Source organism: Aphidius gifuensis, linkage group LG6 (assembly GCF_014905175.1).
Source record: "Aphidius gifuensis isolate YNYX2018 linkage group LG6, ASM1490517v1, whole genome shotgun sequence".
In the NCBI taxonomy this organism is placed as follows: domain Eukaryota; kingdom Metazoa; phylum Arthropoda; class Insecta; order Hymenoptera; family Braconidae; genus Aphidius; species Aphidius gifuensis.
In genome coordinates, this window is record NC_057793.1 from 5,936,323 (window position 1) to 5,952,474 (window position 16,152).

General features: G+C 23.3%; 6 protein-coding genes across 7 annotated transcripts; 3 read left to right on the forward strand and 3 right to left on the reverse strand.

The window, feature by feature from the left end:
• Nucleotides 1–219: 219 nt before the first annotated feature.
• LOC122859032 (GRB2-associated-binding protein 1-like) lies at nucleotides 220–1,945 on the forward strand. The gene is made up of 4 exons (XM_044162367.1): nucleotides 220–313; nucleotides 380–508; nucleotides 573–989; nucleotides 1,064–1,945. The coding sequence occupies exons 1-4, from the start codon at nucleotides 233–235 to the stop codon at nucleotides 1,292–1,294; spliced, it is 858 nt and encodes a 285-aa protein (XP_044018302.1). The 5' UTR covers nucleotides 220–232; the 3' UTR covers nucleotides 1,295–1,945.
• On the reverse strand, nucleotides 1,554–2,552 carry LOC122859033. The gene is made up of 2 exons (XM_044162368.1): nucleotides 1,995–2,552; nucleotides 1,554–1,901 (listed from the first exon to the last, which is right to left on the reverse strand). The coding sequence occupies exons 1-2, from the start codon at nucleotides 2,407–2,409 to the stop codon at nucleotides 1,615–1,617; spliced, it is 702 nt and encodes a 233-aa protein (XP_044018303.1). The 5' UTR covers nucleotides 2,410–2,552; the 3' UTR covers nucleotides 1,554–1,614.
• A 4,158-nt stretch (nucleotides 2,553–6,710) lies between these two features.
• LOC122859034 (ankyrin repeat, SAM and basic leucine zipper domain-containing protein 1-like) lies at nucleotides 6,711–8,789 on the reverse strand. The gene is made up of 7 exons (XM_044162369.1): nucleotides 8,643–8,789; nucleotides 8,414–8,539; nucleotides 8,195–8,315; nucleotides 8,023–8,128; nucleotides 7,816–7,950; nucleotides 7,173–7,742; nucleotides 6,711–7,095 (listed from the first exon to the last, which is right to left on the reverse strand). The coding sequence occupies exons 1-7, from the start codon at nucleotides 8,728–8,730 to the stop codon at nucleotides 6,943–6,945; spliced, it is 1,299 nt and encodes a 432-aa protein (XP_044018304.1). The 5' UTR covers nucleotides 8,731–8,789; the 3' UTR covers nucleotides 6,711–6,942.
• Nucleotides 8,790–8,973: 184 nt separating this feature from the next.
• Nucleotides 8,974–12,645, forward strand: LOC122859035 (pyridoxal phosphate phosphatase PHOSPHO2-like). 2 transcript variants are annotated; one of them, XM_044162371.1, is made up of 3 exons: nucleotides 8,974–9,419; nucleotides 9,545–10,255; nucleotides 10,571–12,645. In XM_044162371.1, the coding sequence occupies exon 2, from the start codon at nucleotides 9,545–9,547 to the stop codon at nucleotides 10,253–10,255; it is 711 nt and encodes a 236-aa protein (XP_044018306.1). In that variant the 5' UTR covers nucleotides 8,974–9,419; the 3' UTR covers nucleotides 10,571–12,645. The 2 variants fall into 2 exon arrangements, with proteins under 2 accessions (XP_044018306.1, XP_044018305.1); XM_044162370.1 differs by lacking the exon at nucleotides 8,974–9,419 and having other exon boundaries at nucleotides 10,140–10,255; nucleotides 10,571–12,469.
• Nucleotides 11,422–14,628, reverse strand: LOC122859037 (WD repeat-containing protein 6). The gene is made up of 2 exons (XM_044162374.1): nucleotides 14,491–14,628; nucleotides 11,422–14,408 (listed from the first exon to the last, which is right to left on the reverse strand). The coding sequence occupies exons 1-2, from the start codon at nucleotides 14,555–14,557 to the stop codon at nucleotides 11,422–11,424; spliced, it is 3,054 nt and encodes a 1,017-aa protein (XP_044018309.1). The 5' UTR covers nucleotides 14,558–14,628.
• A 27-nt stretch (nucleotides 14,629–14,655) lies between these two features.
• On the forward strand, nucleotides 14,656–16,113 carry LOC122859036 (putative glutathione-specific gamma-glutamylcyclotransferase 2). The gene is made up of 3 exons (XM_044162372.1): nucleotides 14,656–15,013; nucleotides 15,091–15,266; nucleotides 15,327–16,113. The coding sequence occupies exons 2-3, from the start codon at nucleotides 15,132–15,134 to the stop codon at nucleotides 15,843–15,845; spliced, it is 654 nt and encodes a 217-aa protein (XP_044018307.1). The 5' UTR covers nucleotides 14,656–15,013; nucleotides 15,091–15,131; the 3' UTR covers nucleotides 15,846–16,113.
• Nucleotides 16,114–16,152: the final 39 nt, after the last annotated feature.

The window sequence follows — 16,152 nt, forward strand, 5'->3', positions numbered from 1 at the left end:
ATTTAGTGATGCGATATGGTAACCCTCACATCCTAAAATAGATAAAAACGCGGAAACTATTTCAACTTATTTTCATGTAAAAAAATTTTATTTTTTCTATTTATTTATTTATTGAGATTTCTGTAAGCTTCTATTGTTTAGTTTTTTAAAAAATTATTATTTATAATTAATTATTATCATTGTATGTTTAAATATAAAATAATAATTTTATTATTAACGTGTTTCAATCATCATGGAAGATCTTAAAACTAGCCAGGATGTTTTATATCATGGATTTCTTGTTAAATCACCTCCAACAAAGCGTTTGTTTTCGGTCAGTGTAAAATTAATTTCTATAATTATATCATAAATAATTATTATATTTTATTTATTACAACAGAGATGGAGAAAAAGATGGTTTGTTCTTGGACACAATGCTGAATTACCTGGACAATATTTTTTAAAATATTATGTTGAAAAAGGATGTAAAAAATTAAAAGGACATATTGATCTGGATCAGTGTGAAAAGGTATTAATAATATTAATTAGCTATAATAATAATAAATGTTTTAAAATAATTGAATGATCAACAGATTGATGCTGGTTTAAAATATACAAATAGAAAACAAAAATGTCAATATATGTTTAGTGTTATAACTACAGAAAGAACATATTATCTTCTTGCTGAGACTGAAGCAGACATGAATAGATGGGTTGATATTGTTTGTCGAGTATGTGGGTTAATGGGATTTCCACAAGGACCAACAAGCTCAGATTTACCTCCTGAAAAGATTACAATTGAATCAACACCATGTTCTTCACCCTCAACAATTCCTAAACATGATGATGATAATGATAATGATAATGATGATAATGATAATGATGATGATGATGATGATGATGATGATGATGATGATGATGATGATGATGATGATGATGATGATGATGATGATCTTGTTTATAAATCAGATGAAGAGGAAAAAGATTTACACAAAGATAAAGCAGATGAGGTTTGTTTGTTTGTTTTTTTTTTTTTTTTTACAATTATTATTTAATTTATAATATTTTATATTTTTATACGCAGTTGTTTTATGTCGATATACATCGAATTGCCAAGTCTTTTGATAAATCTACTCCTGGTTTAAAATATTTAGAAGTTGTCTTTGATGAATCCGACAGTTGTTCAACTACTGAATTATCACCAGCAAAACTACCACCAAGTCCAACTTCTTATACAGAAATTGATGCTTTAAAAACTATAGCTTTAGAAAAAGCAAAAGAACTTGCTGAAAACGAACGAAAACATCAAAGTTAGAGAAAAAAAAATAATATTAATTTTAGCTCATTTAAATCTGGTTTTTTTTTTTTTTTTTTAAATTTATATTTCGATTACTAGCAAAGGTTTAAAAAAAAAATATATATATTTTAAAGACTTTTATGATGTAATTTTATTTTACTATTAATAAATGTGATATAAATTTATATTTTTAATAGAATCTTAATTTTATCTATTAAATATTAATAAAATAAAATCATGGAAATTTTTAATTTTTAACAATTAAATTAATTTATAATTTTTATTTTGTATGATTTTATTTTTACTAAAATACAAATATTTTTATTTTTTTTTTTAAATTACAAATTAGATAACGATTCTAAGGGTGTTTCCAAAATTTCATTAGCAAGTTTTATAAATTTACGACTCAATGAATCTTCAAGACTTTGTTGAATTTCTTCATATATTTCCCCCGAAATACTACTACCAAACATCATGGATGATAAAAATCCCAAAATTGGCTTTCCAAATTTTTCTGGTTCATTTGTAAAAACAGATACTGGACTCAATGAAATCTCCCAATTTTTAATACTTGCTTTGGCCTTTCCTTGAATGACTGCAATGACATGACTTGTATGTAAATTTTCTGTAAATAATTAACAAAATAAATGAATTAAAAAATCAAATAAATGTCTTACTAAATCCACTTGTTTATAAAATATATTTTTTTAAATCTTACCAAGTTTAATACTACACATTTGTCCATTAATTTTATATTCAGTATCAGTCTTTTCATAATAACATTTACCATCGATAGTTACCATTGGATTATAAGTATCAAGATAAAATATATTATTTTGCCAATCGACTAAAAATTTTTCAATTTTTAAATCATTAACAAGACCATGTATTTCAATATCTTTTATTGTGTATAAATAATTTTTACTGTCAACTGTAATATTTTTCATGGATAATGGTTCCATTAAAAAATTACTATCATTTAATATTTTGCCATCCTTCAAGCGATCCATTACTTTTGGCAAAAAGTTTATCATACATTCATCAAATAATAATGATTGATTTTTATAACATCCTTCAGAATTATTTTCTCGTAAATTCATTGAAAATAAAAATACAACTAAAATAAACTTCATTATTTATACTGGCTATTTTATTAATTTATTAAAACTCAAGTAATTTTTAAATTTAATTTTAAAAATCTTTAAAATTTAACAAGAGTTTTATTTGTAACACTGGCCCGAACCACACACCAACTGCATATGCATCAACTCTCGTCTATTAAGAGAATAGCATAATCACGATCTTAAAACAAGCCAATGTGTATTTTATGCATCTCTTCACTATTTATTTTACTCTTATCTCTAGGCTTATATTTTTTCAAATAAATAATAATAATGATAAATATAGAGTAAATATCCGGTTTTTAGATAGGCTTGGAATTTTCATTTTCCATGTATTTTTTTATGAATATAAAAATTTATAAAAATAATATACTATAGCTTTCTTAAAACTTATTCAATAAATACTAATTTAATTTTTTTTTTTAAATAATTTAATTGTTTATTTAGTTAATAGTTTATTTTTTTAATTAAATCACATGACTACTGGAGTCATGTATAAATGTATTATTATTGTTATTACATAATTTAGTAACTAATACGATCTAAGAATTATAACTTTTTCCTTTTTTTAATAATATTTATTATCTTTATTCATCTTTTTTTTAAATTTTGTTTTCATTTTATCGTTTATAATTTCTTTTACATTGTAAAAATATATTAGTATTATTAATTTTTTTATTTATTTATTTAATTATTTATTTATTTATATACTCGTCTCTCTTTCTAGGCGTAAAAATGGCTAACTTATTTTATTTTTTTTGTATGTAATAAATAATTTTGATGATAAGATCTGATGTGGTTAATTGGTCAATATATTGACCTATAGGTCATTCAATATTGCTCCGAAAATACAAATGTAATTTAAATTCTGCTGATTAAAATTAAATTTTACCAATTGATTTTTATTTTTTTAGCTACCTTCGAATTTCATAAACAACTAAAAAAATTGTCGTATTTGATAATGTTTTTTAGTTTTAACAACTAAATATATTAACAATAAAAAAGACCAGGTTAAAAAAAAATTTCCCTGAATTTTCCAGTAATTAATTTCTATTTTTTCAGCAATGGCCAGATCCCTGAAATGAAATAATAATTTTATTCTATTGAATATAAATTACTCTTGATTAATATCGAGTAATCCAGAATAAGTATTCGTCAATTCGAAAATAACAAAAATATCGTAAATTTCGAAATAATATTCACTTGTTTTTTATTAACTTTCTTATTAAATTTTTTCTATTCAACAAAAAATTAATTATTAATCAAAAAAAATATAACAATGTAATCGAATATTATTCTTCTTAAATTATAAATATTAGTGCATCATAATTTAATTAATATAATTTTAATTAAATCCAAAAAAGTAACTAGAAAAATTTTTTTTCCTAATTTTTTTTTTTCTTTTTATTTTCAATTGTTTAAGTTTATTATTTAAATGATAAAATAAAATTATTATATAGACAATAAATAACACTGTGTATACAATAATAAATGAAAAAAGGAAAAAAAAAAAAAAAAATTAATAATATTAGAAAATTCCCCTCCATTTCTAATTTTGGCAAATTGTGTCGAACAGCCGCAAAGAGTAATGTGCACTATTCGGCACAGGTTTGTTGTTGAATCAGGTGTTGCAAGAACAAGCATATATTCAACTCATTAAATGTATTTATTAAATTATCATAATAATTAATTATCAACAATCAATTCTAAATAATCAATCGTGCATCTACAAAATTATTAAAACCGTGAGTAAATATTATTATTTTGTCAAAAATAACCTTCACTAACAATTTTCGCACATGGTTTCTCACATGTCCATTTTCCTTGTCTACCAATCATCTGCTCCATTACTAATACATTAATTTTCTTTAATATTACATGTAAATAACAAATTTAATTGTTTTAAAATAAACAAAAACGATCGTATAACAAAATTAAATTAAAACGTGATTTTTTAAATTAACTTTTCAGTCATCATTTTGTAAAAATTAATACAAAAAAAAAATATGGGTCCTGAAATTCCATACAAACGAAAAAGGATCGAATTATGGGCTAATCATAATGATGTTGATAAACATCAACGTAGAAATGAGTCAAGTGCTGATCGTCTTACCTATGATGTTCTTGCAAATATATTTACTTTTTTACCATTATCTGAAAGACTCAAAATGGATCAAGGTAATAATATAAATAATTAAAATTTTTTTCTAATTAATTAACAATTGAAATGTAAATAATAATATTTATTTTTTCATATAGTTTGTCATCGTTGGCAAGTTGCAAATACATGTGAATGGGGCAAGACAAAAAAGATTCATCTTACAAAATGGATAAATCAAATTAAAAGATTACTAACAAGTACAAACGTTGAAGCAAAATTACGTCATAACTCAAATTTTCTTACACATCTAACAATAACTGATTATTTATGTGATTCATCTGTTGTTAATTACATTAACAATAATTGTTTAAATATTATTTATTTAAATTTTAAATTATATTTAAATAAAATTAATAAAAATTATTTAAGAAAAGGCTTTGATAATTTAAATAAATTAAAATCAATTAAAATCAAAGCAGTTATTAATGATTCATCACTATCAAATACTATTGATTATTATCATTATTTTCTTCAAACAATTAATTCAGAAATAAATGAATTATATCTTCAAAGTAATAGTTATAAAAAAACCATGATTTTACTTAGTGAAGATTTTGCTTGGGTAAGTTTAATTTATATTTTATTTATAAAAAAAAAAAATAACACTTGTTAATATGAATTAAATTAATAATAAAATTATTTTTTAGATTATTGATGGATTTTCAAAATTATCTCATTTGACACTTCGTCATTTCGAATTGGATGAGAATGCAATGGTGGGAATATGCCAATCGATAAACTTGATTCACTTGGATCTCCATGGTTGTCATATACATGATCAAATGCCAATATTAAATTTGACAAATTTAGAGCATCTTACATTATCATGGATTGCAAATATTGATGAAAATTTAATAGATGAATTACCAAGATTAAATAAATTGCAGTATCTTGATATTAATTGTTCAAGTCTTGGCAATGGAATGTATGACAGTATATCATACATAAAAACACTTGTTCATTTAGATGTAAATCATTGTTTAAATATTGATGATGAATTTATAACAAATATCATTGATAATTGTAAACAATTAAAGCACCTTGATATTGCTTGTTGCGCGTTGATATCATCAGAAGTACTTGAAAGACTTGGTGAATTAAATAACTTGGAATACTTAAATCTTGATAAAGTTAATAATGTTAATAAAAATGTTATTGTTAGTTTAACTGATGATGCTACAAAATTGAAACATCTTGATATATCATATGCTGAAAATTTAACACATCATGATATTGAAATTATTGGTAAACTGAGAGATTTAGAAAGTTTACGTATGAATCGTGTTAATAGTGTTAATAATATATTAATTGCAAGTATTGTATTTAATTGTTTAAAATTAAAACATCTTGATTTAAGTAATTCAACAAATTTAAGTGAACGAGCATATTCTGATATTGCAAAATTAAAAAATCTTGAAAGATTAGTTATTGTTCATAGTTTAGATGCACAAAATGCAATACCAACTGAAATGCCTCAACTAAAATATTTTAATTGTTCTAAATCACATAAAGTTTATGATGAACATGTTGAAAAATTTTTAATAAATTGTCCAAATTTAGAGGAGCTTGTAATTTGTCAAAATCCAATTACATTAAAAATATTTAATATAGCTGCTAAATTAACAAATCAACGTAAAAATAATATTCCATTGACAATTTATACAAGTGCTAATTTTTTACCATTTATTAAAGAAACAAATCTACAATTAAATTTACTCAAATTATCAACAGAGCATGCATTCAAGGAACATCCTTTTTCGTATGAACTTGAAGATTAATATTCATAATTTTTTTTTTTTTCATTTATGTAAATATATCTATGTAATGTTTTGATGTGAACTCCGTCCCAGTATATTTGTTCGCAACTATATTATGTATACTCGTATACAGAAAAAAAAATGAAGCCAAATTCTGAGTGAGGATATTTTTTCATAATTAAATCGCATGATTTATAAATAATCATTTATACATTTAAATTGTAACATTTTTTAAATTTAACAAATATAATCTTAAAAAAAAAAAAGTTTAAATGTTATTTTTTCTTTTGCATGGACTTCCTTTTATTTATTTATATTTTATTTTTTTTTTGCAGAAGAAAAACAAGTATTAATTTAAAAAAAAAAAATTATTGTCAACAAACACACAGTTAATATTTTTTATAATTTTTTTTTATTTTCATTTGAATAATTTATAACATGAGTACAAACAAGTGAAAATTTTTTTTATAATTATTAATACCTTCCTGAGGTTAATGGCCATATAAAAATAGCAATAATATAATTATTTTTTAACAACTTTAATAATTGAGGTAATTTATAGTTGGCAGTTTAATACTTTGTTATTGTCATGGAGTACTTTTTTTTTTTTTTTTATAGAATTGTTTATTAAATTTTATTCCATAACTGCTTGATGATGTTTGTCTTGCAGAGATAAAATCCAAACATCAATGTAACACCAGCATAAATTGGCCAATTTGATTTTTTTTTTTCACTGTCAATGTATGATGCTGGTGGATCCACATGATCTGTCATTTCAACCTAATTAAAATAACAATAAATTAAAATAATCAACTAGTTTAATTGAATAATTTTAAATATTGATTTATTAAAAATACCTTTTTAGCAAAGTGAAGCATTTGATTGAGATCTTTTTTTAATGATACTAATGATTTTTCAGTTGCTGCAAGTTCTTCAATGTAATCATTCTTCTGAACATCCGACAAAGTTATCTCATTTTCATTGAGACTCAATAAATTATTTTTTATAAATTTAAAACTAGCTCCAATAACTCCAAGTTGACGTCCAATATTACCAAGTGAAGCAACACCATTGTAAATTGTATATGGCAATGATTTATTAACAACACCAATACTCTTATTGGTCCATTTTTTTTTATGAAATTTTAACAAACCATCAAGAAATTCTTTACGATGAAATTCTATATCCATACCAAGTTTTATTAAATCATCATCAGTTAATGTTAAAAAATTATTTAATTCCATTCCTAGAAAAATTGATCTATACTGTTCCAAACCAAGGCCACTTAAAATTGATGATACACCCTCGTCAACTATATTTTCATCTAGTTTTTTAATTGAAGGAAATGCATCAACCCAACTTGTTATTTTTCCAGTTATACAATAATTTTCAATGTCACAATCTTCATTACTAAGAAGCTCAAGTATCTAAAAAATCAATAAAAATTAAATTAATAAATTAAAATTATTTATAAAACAATTAATTAATATAAATAATTACACTATCATATCCTTTTGTTGTTGCTATTTCTTGAACAGTTAAATCTCTTCTATCAGTGATTGATATTGATGCATTATTTTTCATTAATAATTTTAAATTTTCAACCTTGTTGCCAACAACTGCATAAAAAACAGCCTGAAAATTAAAAATATATTAATATACTTATTCCTAACTTGTTAATTTATTAATTTATAATTTTTTTTATACCGTTCGTCCATCACAATCTCTAGCCTCTATGTCTTTAACATGTTTTAAAAGTTCAGATACAACTTCTGGTTCTCTGTATTCACAGGCAAACATCAATGCTGTTACTCTAATTAAAACAATTAAATAAATTAAATAAGCCATTCAAATAAATATGAAATAATAAATTCTAAACCTGTCTTTGTTTGTTGCATTAGGTTCAGCATCCATTTCAATCAACAATGTTATGCATTCAAGAGCATGTTCAGCATCACCAAGACCTGAGCTGCAGACAACCATCAATGGTGTCAATCCATCTAAACAAAATTATAAAAAAATAAATAAATAATTAAGTACATATTTTACATTTAAAAATAGTATTATTTATTTATTTATTTATTTTCATTTTCATCACCTTTATGAACATTTGGATCAGCTCCTAAATTTAATAATTCCAATATGACATTTGGCTTGACTGATGATGCTGCATACAAAAGCATGGTCCAGCCAGTGTGTAAAAATTCATTGACATCATTACCAGCTATAATAAAACAATTTAATTAATAACATTCAAAAAGACTAGAGACTCTTCTTCTTGATAACATTATTATTCATAATTTAATTATGTTAAAAAATATATTTACCCTGGACATATTGATCTATCACATTGATGTCACCATTCATGCATGCTTTTATCAATTGAAACTCAAGATCTTGTTTTTTTTCACGCATTTCATCATAATTTTCTTTATTATTGTTATCATTATTATTGTTGTTGTTGTTTTTGTTATTAAGGCCATAATTTGTTTTTTTTTTATTTTTATTTTTTGGTGTTATCTAAAATTAATGATTATTCAGAAAAAAAAACACATTTATTATAATTTTATCAATTGATTATTATTGTTATTATTATTTGGTTGATTTAGTTTTTTTTTTTTATTGATAAAAATAAAGTAGGATTTTTTTTTTTTTTTTACTTATTTCAAGGTTATGTTGTGACCGTGAATTTTTATAATTACCTCGTCATGAAAAGTGAAGCCCTCGACGTCTTTATACTCATCATCTGATGAATCAGACATTCCAGCTGGACGATACATTGTTTTTTTATATTTATTAATTAATAATTTATTACTTTAATAATTTAAAAATAGTTGTCATAATAACACAGTATGCCGGTTTGATATTTATTCCTTTGTTTACATAAAAAAAATTTTTAGACTCAGTGACGTCACTGTGTGTGAATAGAAAAAAAAAAACACAAATATAAACTCATCCAAATTCTTGGAAAATAAATAGGAACATGTGTTAAATAATATTCTACTCAAAAAAAAAAAAAATAATAATTAAATAACATAAATTTTATTGTAAAAATCAGTATTTTAAATAAAATATTTGGCAGAGTAACCTCGACGACATTCAAGGTAACGAAAATGATTTATTTATAATTAAAAAAAAAAAATAAATCAATTTTCATTTAAAAACCAAAACATACTTTTATTGATTTGTCAGTGCTGTATAATTTTATATTTTTTTTTTGTCATTTTAGATGAAAAAACCACTACTGTTTGCCTTTGACTTTGATCATACAATTGTTCAAAAAAATACAGACCTGGTTGCACGTTCATTAATACCAGAAAAAATTATAATTCAAGAAAAAAAATTATGTTGGACAGATTATATGAAAAATATATTTGTACTTTTACATAAAAATAATATACAAAAAGATAAAATTATAAACAGTATACAAGAAATTCCAGGTGTAAATGGAATCAAAGATTTGTTGATAAATTTACATTCAAATAATTGTGAAATAATAATAATAAGTGATTCAAATTCAGTGTTTATTGATAGTTGGTTAAAAGCACATAATCTTGATAATATTGTTGATAAAATATTTACAAATCCAGCATGGTTTGATGAAGAAGGTCTGTTAAATATTTCACCTTATCAACATCAAACTTGGTGTCATCTTGACAGTGAAAATTTATGCAAAGGATATGTTTTGGAAAAATATATTAAACAACGACAGAGTGAAGATGTTACATTTGATAAAATAGCATATGCTGGTGATGGAAAAAATGATTACTGTCCAATGATGAAACTGTCATTGGATGATATGGCTTTTCCTCGTTTAGGATATCATATTATGAAAGTGCTTAATGATGCTGATGATGAAAAAAAACCAGTAGCTAAAATATCAACATGGAATGATGCTAATGATATTTGGAATATTATTAAAAAACAATACAATTTTTAGGTAAATTAATTTATAATTTATAATAATTATTGTATCAAGTATTTTAAATTATTTGAAATTATTTTATATTGCATCAACAGTAGTTTTAACTAGTCAATAATAAATTAACATTGACTTTGCCCTTGACTGTAAATATAAAATATAACAAATATTGCTTAATTAAATAGTTATATAAGTGTATATATTATTATGCTAGTTGTTGATTATAAGGAAGACATTTGTATCTCACAATTTATTTATAATCACAAGTGAGTTGTATGTAAATTATTAACAAAGTCGCAAGTCATTATTAATAATTTTATTATTAATTTTTAGGTAGTGTATTCTCTCGTCAAAAATATAAAAAAAATGTCAATACCATTACTGATGGCATTTGATTTTGACGAGACAATTATCAGCAAAGATTCAGATTTTGCAGCACGTACTTTGATACATGATGATTTACCAGATGATATTAAAAAATTATGGAGTCTTGAAGATGGATGTATTTTATATATGCAAAAAGTATTTAAACTTCTTCATACAAATGGAATAAGTCAAGAATCAATTGAAAATATTGTCAAAGAAATACAGCCAATTGATGGAATTGTAAATCTCATGAAAAATCTCAACTCAAATAATTGTGAGATAATAATAATAAGTGATGCAAATGTAATATTTATTGATAAATGGCTAACACACTGGAACTTAAATAATACTGTTAAAAAAATTTTTTCAAATCCAGCTTGGTTTGATGATGATGGTTTGTTGAATATTGAAAATTATCATCATCAAAATTGGTGTAAATTGAGTGTTAAAAATTTATGCAAAGGTGATGTTATGGATAAATATATAAAACAACGAAAAAATGAGGGAATTGTATTTAATAAAATTGGATATGTTGGTGATGGATCAAATGATTTTTGTCCAATGATACGTTTATCAATTGATGATATGATATTTCCAAGAATAAATTATCCAATAATGAAACAAATTCATAATAGAAGTGACAATTTAACACCAAAAGCTGAAATAATACCCTGGAAAAATGGTGATGACATTTGGCAAGAAATTAAAAAACGAATAAACTTTATTTAATTAATTTTATTTAAAAATTTTACATTAAAAAAAAACAACATTCATAGGCACTTGGAAGACAAAAATTGTTAATTAAAATTAAATAATTATTATTGAAAATTAATCATAGATAAACCTTGTCCATATGCACATGCAATAATTTTGTTATTATTTTCATGAATTAATTCAAGACCTTGTACATCAGCAATAAAAAATTGTTCATTTTTAAATAATTTTACTTTTAAAATTTCATTATTATAAGTGTAATTATGAATGACAAATTTTTGATCAATAGCAACACTTGCAATATGATTATCATCAATAAATTTAACACCAGTTATTTGTGCTGAATGAGCTGTTGATGTGTACCAATTGGCTAAATCAAAAATTGATAATTCATTAGCTTCAGATGTATTAATTTTAAATATATTAATATTTAATTTATTATCATCACCACCAGTTGTTAAATAATATAAATTATTTATCATTTTTAAATCATAACTATTTATTCCAGATTGATGAATTGACAAAGAACCAAATGGTTTTATTAAATCATCAATATTATTGTCATTTTTTTGTGATAAAATATTATTTATAATAGATTTATTAATATGCCAAAAATTAATTTTACCATCAGTTGCCATTGTCATGACAATGACATTTGTTTCATGTAAAAATGTATGAATTTTAATGATACAACGATTCATATATAGCAATTCAGTTGCATAAAAAATAATATTATTTGTAATATTGTAAGTAAATATTCTTATAAAACCATCTGAACATGCAATAAATAAAATAATAGTATTTGAATCAATTTGATAAGTAGTTATATCCATAAATCTAGTATCAGGATTCATTAAATATTTGTTATTTTTTGTTGTTTTACGTCGATCTTTGTCATTGCTATTTAACATAAATGATGTTAATTCAATCATAGTTACATCTTCAATACTTATTAATTGTTTATTTGTTTTAACATTTATTTGCCAAACAAATAATTGTGCTCTACCACCAACTGAGAATACAAGATTTTTTGTAATATCATTATCTTCATGTAAATTAACAATTTTTAATGATATTACATTTGATTTATGACCATCAAATGTACCCAATGGAATAATATCATATTTATTTAAATGATTTTTAATAAATGTACATATTCTAATTGTACAATCTTCACTACCAGACATAATTATTTTGTGTTTTGTTGGTGTTTTAATAAATGACAATGAATGAATTTCTTTAGTATGATAACCAGAAATAATTGAATTACTCATAAAACATGATGGATTATTTAATAAATGAATTTGTTTATCACGTATACAAACAAAGTTAACATTATTATTATTAAATATACAATCCCATGATCTATGACCACCACCACATACAATTCTAAGTGTTAATCTATCAAGACGACAACTGTATATCATAAATTCAATTTCTTTAAAACCCAATATATATGTATCATCATTTGTTTTAATTATTTTACTTCCCCATTCAATTGGTATTTTTTTCCAATGTAATATTTGTAATTTTATTGATGCGGTTGATGGATTTTTATATATTTTATAAAATCTAACTGTACCATCACGTCCAGTACTTATTAATTTATTACCAAGATAACCAAATGATTGTACACCAAGTTTACCATGTATTTTTGAAAATATTTGTTGTGGATTTTTATCAAAATTAAATACAAATACATTACCAGAACGATCACCACATATTAATATATTATTAATATATATTGATGCTGTTGTCCAACATTCACGATTTGGTGGTAATGTAAATTCAGCAAATACATCAATACGTTTATTATCAATTATTTTTATGATTTTTAATGCACCACGATCAGCACATAATAGCAACATTTCATCATTTAACCATTGCAAAGAAAATATTTTCGTTTCGACAATTTTTTGATCAATTATTTTTTGTAATTTAAAATTTTCATTTAATATTTCTTGATATATTGTTAAATCACCATTTTTAGATGCAAAACCAATTAATTTTCTATTTGGTGATAATTGCATTAAACAATAACTCTCATATCTTGTTAAATTAATTGTTAAATTTGGCATTAAATTATTTGAGTTATAAGTTAATAATTTTCCACCATCAATAAATACAATGAGATTTCCAGATGCTAAATAATTTACATATTTTGGTGTTTTATTATCGTATGATAAATATGGTATTAGCTCAGATTTATCACCGGTATTTAATGGCCAACTATTAACAGCTCCATCACCACCACCAGTGAAAATTGTTGATCTATCATCAGACACATCAATACTCCATATTGTTGCACCTCCATGAGCAATTATTTTATTACAAAGTTTACCATCAAGTGACCAAATACAAATCAATGAATCTTCACCAATGCTGATGACATAATTTTTAATTATCACTGACTTCCATACTCTTGCTGTATGACCAAACATTGTTGTTACAATATCAATTGTTGAGGTTGTTAAATCATCATCTTGTTTTACATCTGTTTTTTTTATTTTCCAAAGACGAATTGTTCTGTCGTCTGATGTTGATGTTATTAATTGCTGTGATGGATCATATGATATTGAAAATATAACACCATTGTGACCTTTTAAACGATGAATAATTGGCACATCTGTTGCTGAATAATCTTTTTTATTATTAATTTTCCATAATAAAATTTCTTGAAATACTGTACCACTTAGTACAACAAGTTCATTTGAATTTTCACGTGATAAACAACCACTGTAAATTATACATTTTTCTTCACATAATATATTTTTATAATTTTTTGTATTTAAATTAAATAAATATAAATTATTATGAGCAAATAAAATATATACATTATCTTGATTTTCATTTGAATAAAAATCAGCTGAAATTATCCAATCACTAAAGTAATGATAAAAAATATTATCAAATTGTAATTCATCATTTTTTATTTTTTTATATGTAAAAATTCCAAGGCTTCTACCACCAAAAACGAGGATTTTATTTTCACCTTCAATTATTCCATGAATAACGTCTATTGGAAAAGCATCAATAATTCCAATATTTTTAAAATTTGATCTATCAAATGCTCTCAATTGATTGCCAACACCTAGATAAATAAATAATAAATTTAAACATATTGATAAATATCATAATTTAAATAAATTCTTATCATTATTGTTGTTAATTACCCAAAAAAATAAATTCTTTGATACATTTTATTGATAAAACATCACGACACAGTGCAATTGACTCCATTGTTGTTGAATATTTTTAAAATAATAATGCACGTGGTTTATTGACATAAAAAAAACACAATAATAAACACTACAATTTTATTATTTTCATGTTGATTAGGTTAGGTTGGCTCATCAGCGCCATTGTTTGTCAAAGCTGTCATTTTTTTTTTTTTTTATTTCCAATGGAAACTTAATTTGATTCAATTAATTTTTTACAATAAACAATAACATACCATGACGTCATTAAATATATAACAAATAAAAAAAAAATAATAACAAAAACTAAGGTCATGTCGTCGACAAGAAAAAAAGTATTTTCATCTTGAGAGAGAATGCAGTGTGCAAAATATTTTCTGGATGACAGTTGTTGTTGTTGTTGTTATCATCAATATCAATAAATAAATTACAATAACAAATAATAAATAAAAAAAAAGCTAATTGACATCTTCATAATATTATCTAGAAACTTCAAATGGTAAAATATTTTTTGAAATATATTTTTAAAATTTTAAAATAATTAAAATACATTTGTATTAAAATTTTTCTTTACAGTTTAATAAATAAATAATTAAGAAAATTTAATTAAAAAAATTATGTGGGTGTTTGGTTATGGATCGCTAATATGGAAAGTTGATTTTCCATATGAACGTAAATACATTGGTTACATAAAAGGATATACTAGAAAATTTTATCAAAAAAGTACTGATCATCGTGGAGTACCAAGCAAGGTAATAATAATTATAAAAATAAAATTAAATGATAAATAAATATTGAAATTTAAATTTTAGCCAGGTAGAGTTGTGACACTTATTGCTTCAAATAATCAAGATGATGAAGTATGGGGAATAGCATATAAAATATCAAAAAATGATGCTGCAAATGTTATGAATCATTTGGATTTTCGAGAACGTGGTGGTTATCAACGTAAAACAGTTTTATTCCATCCTTGTAAACCAAAAGAAAAACATGATCCAAGTTTATTGCATAATTGTCAAAATTCAAGTAATAAAAATCAGCCAATTGTACCATTGACACCAACACCATCAGAAGAAATGCCATTTCCATTGACAATTTATATTGGTGAAGAATCAAATCCAAATTATGCTGGTACTGAAAGTATTCAAACAATTGCTGGACATATTGTTGATGCTCATGGACCAAGTGGTTCAAATAAAGAATATCTTTATAATTTAGCTACTGCCATGAGAATGATTGCACCAGGTGTTATTGATAAGCATTTATTTACACTTGAAAATGCTGTCAAAGAATTAGAGACAAACACTGTTCCGTCTAATCAAGATGAATGAACATTCTAATAAAATTTTAACAAAAAAATAGTAAAATAAATTCATATCATTTTCCAATTTTTTGATTAACAAATTATACATTTTTTGATAAATTATTTTATATAAATATTTTAAAAAATTATTTAGATAGAGGAAATAATTGATTATATTTAGGAAATTTAAAACAATTTTATTTTCATCTTATCAGCTTTTTGTAAAAATTGTAAATTGGTCATGTAATTTTAATTGTATTTAATAAACAATTTTAATTTTAATTTTGTTTTTTTTTTTTGTATGTGTAATTAGACAACACATGTTAAAAACTTGA